Below are 10,417 nucleotides of genomic sequence, written 5' to 3' on the forward strand. Positions count from 1 at the left end.
TTCTCGACAGATTTTCAAACAGTTTGGTTTGTTATGAACGTCAGAGATGTAGTTATGACACTGCATACTTGTGAATAGAAGAAAATAACAAGAAACAGATAGCTATGACATGGTATTTATATTAAATGAATATTTCTATAGTATTCTTAGTAATATTTATATTTACATTATAACATATATTATTACCTTATAACATATATATATATATATATATATATATATATATATATATATATATATATATATATATATATATATATATATATATGGCTGCACATAATTATTTTGGTCTGGTGCTCAGAGGAGCCCCTGGATAAGTGACTTGGGGCTCCAAAAACGCGGTGACCCGTCTCACCGGATCGATGAGGGATGCAGGAATAAGTTATAGGCAAAATGATATTTATTCACTTATAAAGATTAATTAACAAATGATGGTGCGTGTTAGTCTGTAGAGTCAGTATAAAAGTTACAGTTTTTATCGGCCAGATTGGGATGCTCATGGAATATTTTGCACCTAGGGTTGCCAACTTTCAGAAATAGAAATAAAGGACGCCCCGATTTCAGCAGTGCAGGAGCCAAAAAAAAGCCCCAAAACTTCTAAACTGCATAAAAATGTGTTTATTTTATATGAAAAAACGTGTTCTTTAATAGCATTGAACTTGCATGACTGTACAGACAGCCACCCATATAGCAGCTGAAATATCCTCCTACATGTATGTCCACATCAGCCAAGGTGTAGAATATACATACAGGTGAAGAATATGGTGTAAAAGTTAACTTATTTCAATAATTCAACTAGAATTTGGTGTAAAAATTAACGTATTTCAATAATTCAACTAGAATATGGTGTAAAAGTTAATTTATTTCAATAATTCAACTAGAATTTGGTGTAAAAGTTCATTTATTTCAATAATTCAACTGGAATATGGTGTAAAAGTTAATCTATTTCAATAATTCAACTTAAAAGGTGAAACTAATATATTACCTAGTCTTATTACATGCAAAGCAAGATATGTTGAACCTTTTATTTGTTATAATTTTGATGATGGAATTGTTTATTGATTTCATAAAATATTCTCTAATTTATTTTTTATTTGGGGTTTTCATAAACTGTGAGCCATAATCAGAGAGCAGCGTCTTGCTGGTGCAGGAAACTGCTGCACGCAGTGACGGACACTGGCTGATTTATGGTTCCGCGTTGCATCAACGCAGAGCTTACGGGGTCGGATACGCGGGAGCGCGAACGTACGGTGCGCGTCGCTGCGTAACATCATGCAGCCACTTCTCGGCGGAACACATGTTTTCTGTTGGATTCGGGTAGTGGTTCAGTTTGGCGTCTCTTTGTAGTTGGTGGTGGTGGAACGCCAAAATAATTACTTAATGGCGCTTGCTTCTTGGACATTTTGACGAGACGTGTCGGGGTTTGTTCAGTAAAGCTGATCCTTACCTCTCTTCCTGCCCAACGAGCATGAAGGGGGAGTAAGGACGCGCTGTGATTGGCCAGTACCAACTTTGAGTGGCAGTTCTGGGGAAAAGCTCTCCCAATAGATTTTTTAATATTAGTATTCTGGTCTGGCCACACCCAATAATATGAGCCCCAGCTGTTGGTACGCAAAAGCGCTTCGCAGCACAAGATTGACAGCGCACTGAGGATTTTGACGGCGCATGCGCTCTGGCGGCCCACTTATGTGCAGCCCTGGGTATATATATATATATATATATATATATATATATATATATATATATATACATACATACATACACACACACACACACACACACACACCAGGACCGTTAGGGCACCAGGAACTGGTTCTAACCGGTCAGAACCAGAACTCACCTTGACTCCCTGCACCAGGCCGTTCATCAGGAACGTGTGCTGCGGGAACGTCTCATGGAGAACCTGCAACAGAACCAGAACCAACAATATCAATAATTAATAATCAATAACTCCAGTAAACTGTGTTGAGGGGGAGCGATCGTGTTAGGGACGCCCCGATACCGATGGGATGTTTTTTACTGGATACACAATGGATTCCTGGAAACATTGGAAACCGTTGTGTTTGGTGATTCTGTCTGTCGAGGACGTTGAAGATGCTTCATAATTGGATTTATGATAGCAGGATTTCTCCTGATAGGAGGAGGGGGATTCCTGGTCTACCGACAAACGCGTAAGTGGTCGACAGCTGTTCTGGCTCTTTCAGAGCTGCCGGACGTGGCTGAAGGATCAAGCAAGGTGATCAACACTCAGACTTTAACGCTGGGGGAGCAAAGCTGTAAGCTGGATGTGATTCTTGAACAGAATCGCAGGCTGGCGGCGTCTTTGAGCTCATTGGCAAGATGGAGAAGACCTTGGAGAAGTTGGAAGCTCGGCTTGGCGGGAAATGATCACAAATTCGTCTGATTGGAGTCGCCATTGATGAACCAGAGACTGAAGGCAGACGGAAAATTACTGAGTCTGTCTGTTTGCAATATAATTGTTGATTCTATAATCTGACCTTGACAGGGCGGTTTGGCCGATCGCTCTGGTCACAATCTCCCTGGTGGAATGTAAACAAGGTGACTCTGTCCCCACTAACCCTCCCCTCTCAGGAACATCTGTGGACCTGTTTCAGAACTGACCGGGCCGTCTGATAACATCAAGGACATTGGCTGAGGAGCAGCTCTGAGTGAAGTTCACGGACTTATCGCTTCACACACACTTACTGATAACCACCTCCCTCAACTCAACGCCTTCCTCGCCCCCCCCTTCTTATCAGCCCCCCCAACAGTCTCCGGGTTTCGAGCGCCACGAAGCCGCGGCTATCACTTGGATGCACCGTGCCGGGTGAAGATGTCCCCCCCGCCGGTGTATCCGAAGTCAAAAACATGTTTTTCTAAACTGCCAATAATAAACCTGATTCTGATTCTGATCGGTATCGGGGCTTCCCTAGTTCGTGTTGCATCACTTCCTGTTGACTGAGGGACGGGTCTTCTTCCTGGGGGGTTCCTGGGTGACCCGGAGACCAGAACCAGAACCAGAACCAGAACCAGAACCGGTCCATCAGAACCAACATGTGTTCAGGTGAGTAAAGGGGGCGGGGTCAGTAAAGGGGGCGGGGCCAGTAAAGAGGGAGGGGCTAGTAAAAGGGGCGGGGCCCCACCGCCAGCATGGGCGTGGTTTAGTAAAAGGGGCGGGGCCTCGCCGTCAGCATGGACGTGGTTTAGTAAAAGGGGAGGGGCCTCGCCGTCAGCATGGGCGTGGTTTAGTAAAAGGGGCGGGGCCTTGCCGTCAGCATGGGCGTGGTTTAGTAAAAGGGGCGGGGCCTCGCCGTCAGCATGGGCGTGGTTTAGTAAAAGGGGCGGGGCCTCGTCGTCAGCATGGGCGTGGTTTAGTGAAAGGGGCGGGGCCTCGCCGTCAGCATGGGCGTGGTTTAGTAAAAGGGGCAGGGCCTCACCGTCAGCATGGGCGTGGTTTAGTAAAAGGGGCGGGGCCTCACCGTCAGCATGGGCGTGGTTTAGTAAAAGGGGCGGGGCCTCGCGTCAGCATGGGCGTGGTTTAGTAAAAGGGGCGGGGCCTCACCGTCAGCATGGGCGTGGTCAGCAGCCCCCAGGCGAAGAACTCCAGGAAGATGACGACGACGGCGTGGAACACTCGGGGCCGGCCGCGGCCGGGCTGGACCGGAACCACAAACAACAACAAGTTAGGAATCAGACACATCAGAACAACAACAACAACAACAGACGTTAGGGGGAAATCAACCTCCTCAACACTAACTACTAGAGGTGGCTGCAATTCATCCATGTGTCGATGCGTCACGTGACGATTTGGAATCGATTAATTAAATTTTTTTTTTTTTTTAAGTTATCCTATCCAGATTCCAGACTGAATAAGCTGCTGAATCATTTCATTTCTCATTGTTACTTGAAATATGTCAGATATGTTTACACTAAGTACATATCTGGTTTACTTGAATTAATGAAATCATTAAATCCAGGGCGTGAGCGTTTTCAGTGTTTCCACCAATAGAGGGCGCTCTCATGCAAGTGCAGCTTTCCCTGGTCAAAGTTAAGTAAGTCAAAGAGACAATGTTTACATAGTCATACAATAAAAAATACATGTCAAATGTTCAAAAAACCTTGTTATTTACTTAATGAGTGTTGTTAGAGGAACTGAGTTCATTGATTGGATATTTATTTACAAATGTAGCCACAGATGAAGACAGAATCAATCTTGTATGGAAAAAAACATTAAAAATCACAATAATCCAAGAATCGAATCGAATCGTGAGGTATCCTTGTTTGCACACCCGTACTAACTAGTGTCGTCCTGATCGATCGGCCACCGGATCGATCGGCCACCATGATCGATCGGCCACCATGATCGATCGGCCACCGTGATCGATCGGCCACCGTGATCGATCGGCCACCGTGATCGATCGGCCACCATGATCGATCGGCCACCGTGATCGATCGACCACCGGATCGATCGGCCACCGGATCGATCGGCCACCATGATCGATCGGCCACCATGATCGATCGGCCACCGTGATCGATCGGCCACCATGATCGATCGGCCACCGTGATCGATCGGCCACCATGATCGATCGGCCACCATGATCGATCGGCCACCATGATCGATCGGCCACCATGATCGATCGGCCACCATGATCGATCGGCCACCGTGATCGATCGGCCACCATGATCGATCGGCCACCGTGATCGATCGGCCACCATGATCGATCGGCCACCATGATCGATCGGCCACCATGATCGATCGGCCACCATGATCGATCGGCCACCGTGATCGATCGGCCACCATGATCGATCGGCCACCGGATCGATCGGCCCGACCACGTCATTTTCAAAACATCAGTATCGGCCAGAAAAATTCTGACTCGGCCGGCTGGTGTTACGGTCTAAACCGTCCCTCGCTGAATAACCACACTTGGTTCCTACGCTGGTGTTACGGTCTAAAGGGTCCCTCTCTGAACAACACTTGGTTCCTAGGCTGGTGTTACGGTCTAAACCGTCCCTCTCTGAACAACACTTGGTTCCTAGGCTGGTGTTACGGTCTAAACCGTCCCTCTCTGAACAACACTTGGTTCCTAGGCTGGTGTTACGGTCTAAACCGTCCCTCTCTGAACAACACTTGGTTCCTAGGCCGGTGTTACGGTCTAAAGGGTCCCTCTCTGAACAACACTTGGTTCCTAGGCTGGTGTTACGGTCTAAAGGGTCCCTCTCTGAACAACACTTGGTTCCTAGGCTGGTGTTACGGTCTAAAGGGTCCCTCTCTGAACAACACTTGGTTCCTACGCTGGTGTTACGGTCTAAAGGGTCCCTCTCTGAACAACACTTGGTTCCTACGCTGGTGTTACGGTCTAAAGGGTCCCTCTCTGAACAACACTTGGTTCCTACGCTGGTGTTACGGTCTAAAGGGTCCCTCGCTGAACAACACTTGGTTCCTAGGCTGGTGTTACGGTCTAAACCGTCCCTCTCTGAACAACACTTGGTTCCTACGCCGGTGTTACGGTCTAAACCGTCCCTCTCTGAACAACCACACTTGGTTCCTAGGCTGGTGTTACGGTCTAAAGGGTCCCTCTCTGAACAACACTTGGTTCCTAGGCTGGTGTTACGGTCTAAACCGTCCCTCTCTGAACAAACACACTTGGTTCCTACGCTGGTGTTACGGTCTAAACCGTCCCTCTCTGAACAACACTTGGTTCCTAGGCTGGTGTTACGGTCTAAACCGTCCCTCGCTGAACAACACTTGGTTCCTAGGCTGGTGTTACGGTCTAAACCGTCCCTCTCTGAACAACACTTGGTTCCTAGGCTGGTGTTACGGTCTAAAGGGTCCCTCGCTGAACAACACTTGGTTCCTAGGCTGGTGTTACGGTCTAAACCGTCCCTCTCTGAACAAACACACTTGGTTCCTAGGCTGGTGTTACGGTCTAAACCGTCCCTCTCTGAACAACACTTGGTTCCTAGGCTGGTGTTACGGTCTAAAGGGTCCCTCGCTGAACAACACTTGGTTCCTAGGCTGGTGTTACGGTCTAAACCGTCCCTCTCTGAACAACACTTGGTTCCTACGCTGGTGTTACGGTCTAAACCGTCCCTCTCTGAATTCTGCACTAAGGTTCAGCCAAAATGTATTTAAATGTTTTTATTGATTGTGAGTTTGACTGGATGTCGTTAACTTTTGAACAGAGTAGGTAAATTACCTCTTTTGAAGTTAAATGTATTTTTTTATTGCTTTAGTTTACAGTTTCATGTTTCTACATGTTGTGGCTCCAGAGCTGATAAACTTTGATAAACTTTGTTTTGATCCAATGATGCGTCAGTGGAAACAAATAAATGTCCATGTTGGAGAGAACGGACAAGAAAAAGTATCGGAAACGTATCTGGAGCCAGAAAAAGGTGATCGGATCAGGAGAAACTGGGATCAGTAGAAACTCAAACTCAAGTGATCGGGAGATAAAACATCCTGATGGGGACAAACCTGCTCCTAAACACTAGGAAAAACTAGGAAAAACTAGGAAAAACTCATCAAAACACCTAGAAACTCCTCTGAACTCTCTGAACTTGAACCTGTGAAGTTTCCCCGACAGACAGAGTGAGTTTTATCAGGAAGTTTCTTCCACAAAGCTGCTTTTATCCTCACACATGTGACAGTCAGCTGATGATGTCACAGGGAGACCAGAGAGGTGCATTCTGGGAGATCCAGTCCTGCAGCGTTAGAGGGTTTAAAGGTGGAGGCCGTTTCCAGGGTAACGGTCCCGGTACCAGAACAGTCGTTTCCATGGTAACGGTACCAGAACCTCCAGATCTGGATCTTGTAGGAACTAGAAAACTATTTTTTTATTTTATTTTCTCATTCATTTTACAGAAAAACAAGGAACATTATTGATTCCAGAAGAAGATTTGCATCAGAGAAAACTGAGACCAACGAGTAAAACTAAACTCAGATACAGAGAGAAAAAGAAAAGGAATACACTATAAAATAAAATGTAAAAAATTAAAAAAATTAAATAATAAATAAAAACGCCAGTGCTCAGTCAGGAATTAGGAACAAAGATTCTTCTGAAGATTCTGGGATTTTTCAATCATGCAAGATTTTAAATGTTTTTGTACAGAATTATTTCGTTTAGATACGTAATAAAGATTGGATTAATTTAAAAAAAACATTTATGCATGAAACATTTAGCCAATATAATTAAATTATTGATTCCAAAGTTTTTTTTGTCCTCCACTTGTAAACCAACTTTAATGAAAATAGGCGAATAATAAACTTTGCTTCAGCCCTTTATCGGTCTAGATGTTATTGGTTTATTGGAAACTTTTTGTAACGTTTTCTTTGAACAATGTTTTCGTTTTCTTGTTGTCATTTTTATTCTTTGTTTTTTTTTGTGTCATGACCGAAAATAAATTAAACTAAAACATAAAAAAATGCTTTAAATGTAAGAATAGGAATGATCATTATAGTTAATAATAATAATAATAATAATAATAATAATCATAATATTATTATTATCATCATCATCAGATTCAGATTCAGAAAACTGTATTCATCCCGAGGGGCAATTGCAGGAAAACTGAGCAGCAAGACGTTGAAAATCTCAAATAGAACAAGAATAAAGTAGAATAAAAATGAACAGGGCATGTCTCCTTATGTACAAAAAATATATAAATATATGAATGTCAGAAAAATCTACAGTAGAGTGACTGTAGTGGTATGAATAAAAATATAAAGTAAGAATATAAAGAAAAAAAAATCCTCATCATCATTATTATTATGGGCATGCAATCGTCCAGAATGGCCCAAAACATCGTTGGATGCGTCTCCATCGTGCCTCGATGGGCATTACTTTTCTCAGTCAAAAGTGTTACCGTGGCAACGCTAGATGCCAAAAAGCAAAAAAAAAAAAGGCGAAAGTTTGGACCCTTATTGCTCGGCCGGACTTTATCGTAGAGACATCGTTCAAACTTTCAAACACTCGGCCCGATCGGCACTAACGGACCGTCCAAGCTCATTATGCCAATTATTACACTTTTTGCGATATTGACCTTTCATTTTTTTCTTTATTTCCGTTTGACTTTGGACGCTTGTTGCTAGGCAACAGGTTATCGTAGAGACATCTTACAAATGTTCCCTAACTCGGCACGCTGTGGACTTCAACATACTCAAATTTCATGAAGCTGGGATTTAAGGAAATTTTATGTCAAAATCCAGGCCAAGTGGCCCCATTCATTCGGATGGGTTTTTTTTACCACGGTGAAAAAAAAACCTATCCGTTAACATAGTCTGAACCGGAACATGCACCCATGCACGGCATACATCGTTAGATGCGTCTCCATCGTTCCTCGATGGGCATTACTATTCTCAGTCAAAAGCGTTGCCGTGGGGACGCTGGATGCCAAAAAGCGCACCCCATTAATAGCTATTGGGAGCACAGGAATGAATGAAATACAAGCGTAAACACCTCAAACTGACATAGAACCACCCCGAACACAACCACTACAGCCCCAAACCAAAGCAGTGAGAGGGGACGAATGGGCAGTAGGGCATGCCCATGTCAAAATTTCCAGAAATTTTCTAGTTATTATTATTATTATTATTATTATTATTATTATTATTATTATTATTATTATTATTATTATTATTATAGGTTATCCAGTATTGATCTGCCAGGAACCAGAACCAAGACCAGGTCAGAAACATGAGGAACCATCAGGTCTGGGAGGAACCAGGTCCAGGTTCTGGTTCTGGTCCTGATCTATCACTGGAAAAAACAACAATTTTCACCTGTTTCAAGTAGATTTTCACTTAAAACAAGTAGAAAAATCTGCCAGTGCAACAAGATTTGTTTGCTTGTAATGAGAAGATAAATCTTGTTCCACTGGCAGATTTTTGTACTTATTTCAAGTTAAAATTCACTTAAAACAGGTGAAAATTGTTGTTGTTTTCTGTATTAAATTATTAATCCCAAAATCTTTTTGTTTTGTCCTCCACTTGTAAACCAACTTTAATGCTTTAAATGTAAGAATGATCATTATAGTTATTATTATCATTATTATTATTATTATTATTATTATTATTATTATTATTATTATTATTCTAGGTTATCCAGTAGTGATCTGGAACTAGGAGGAAACCAGAACCAGAACCAGAACTGAGGAACCATCAGGTTCTGGTTCTGGTTTCCTTTCCTTTACTTTCTTTAAGTTTACTTTATTTATCAAAATTAATTTAACTTTAAAAAGAAAAGAAAAAAGAAAAAAAGGGGGAAAAATTTTAAAAAAGTAAATAAATAAATACAAGATTAAGTTACTTTACTTGCAAATATTTTTTTTTCTATTTATTTCAAGTGAAAATTTACTGGAAACAGGTGAAAATTGTCAAATAAGTTGTTTTTCCAGTGATGAGTTTTAAGTGTAATGAGATTTTTTGACTAAAATGAGAACACTGCTAAAACTCTAAATCTTACCAGGAATATTTGTCTTATTTCTAGTTAAAATGTCTCATTTTAGTAAAAACATCTCATTAAACTTAAAACAAGACTCATCACCAGAAAAATAGCTTATTTGACCATTTTCACCTGTTTCCAGTAAATTTTCACTTGAAATAAATAGAAAAAAAATATTTGCAAGTAAAATAACTTAATCTTTTATTTATTTTGAATTTTTTCCTCCCTTTTTTTCTTTTTTGTTTTCTTTTTTAAAGTTAAATTAATGTTGATAAATAAAGTAAACTTACTCTGAGAACCAGAACCGGGACCAGGTCCGGTTCTGGTCCGGTTCTGGTCCCGGTTCCGCAGGTGAGTCAGGCCCCGCCCCCTTCCCCTCCAGCCAATCAGAACCAGTATCGACCCAAACAGGTAGAACCAGGAATCACGTGGTTCTGGTTCTGGTTCCGGGTCTGGTTCTGGTTCTGGTTCTAAACCTGCAGTTTAATCCCGGTACCGGGTCCAGGTACCGGTACTGGTCCCGGGTCAGCTGGTCCCGGTCCCAGCTGACCCGGTCCGGAACTCACCATGGTGACGTCGTCGGCCTCGGGTTCGGTTCCGGCCCGGTTCGGCTCACATGGTTCCGGTTCCGGGCGGGTCCAGGTCGGTTCTGGTTCCAGGGTCCGGGTCGGTCCGGGTCGGTCCGGTTCGGCAGCTCCTCCGAACTTCTGGGTCAGAACCAGAACTGAAGCTGCAACATCCGGGTATTTCACCCTCGTGACGCGGCGGGGGCGGGGCTTAGACCGTGACGCGGCGGGGGCGGGGCTTAAGCTGTGACGCGAGGGGCGGGGGCGGGGCTTAGACTCGGGGAGAAGACCCGCCCTCCCCCCGCTCCGCCCCCGGCAACGAAACAAACGAGCCTTTAATCAGCGATAGTTTAACTATTTATTTATGACATACACATTTATTACATAAATACGTTCAATGACATAAAT

The 10,417-nt window shown here is 43.3% G+C and overlaps 1 protein-coding gene across 1 annotated transcript in view; it reads right to left on the bottom strand.

The window, feature by feature from the left end:
* Window positions 1-10,204, bottom strand: part of mfsd14bb (major facilitator superfamily domain containing 14Bb) — a 33,839-nt gene extending 23,635 nt beyond the window's left edge. Inside the window, exons 1-3 of the mRNA XM_061730322.1 lie at window positions 10,010-10,204; window positions 3,563-3,655; window positions 1,841-1,903 (exon numbers count right to left, since the gene is read on the bottom strand). Of these exons, the coding sequence (XP_061586306.1) occupies window positions 1,841-1,903; window positions 3,563-3,655; window positions 10,010-10,012 (159 nt within the window). The 5' untranslated portion in view covers window positions 10,013-10,204. The remainder of the gene's footprint in view (window positions 1-1,840; window positions 1,904-3,562; window positions 3,656-10,009) is intronic.
* Between the last annotated feature and the right edge of the window lie 213 nt (window positions 10,205-10,417).

Source organism: Cololabis saira, chromosome 9 (assembly GCF_033807715.1).
Source record: "Cololabis saira isolate AMF1-May2022 chromosome 9, fColSai1.1, whole genome shotgun sequence".
Lineage (NCBI taxonomy): Eukaryota > Metazoa > Chordata > Actinopteri > Beloniformes > Belonidae > Cololabis > Cololabis saira.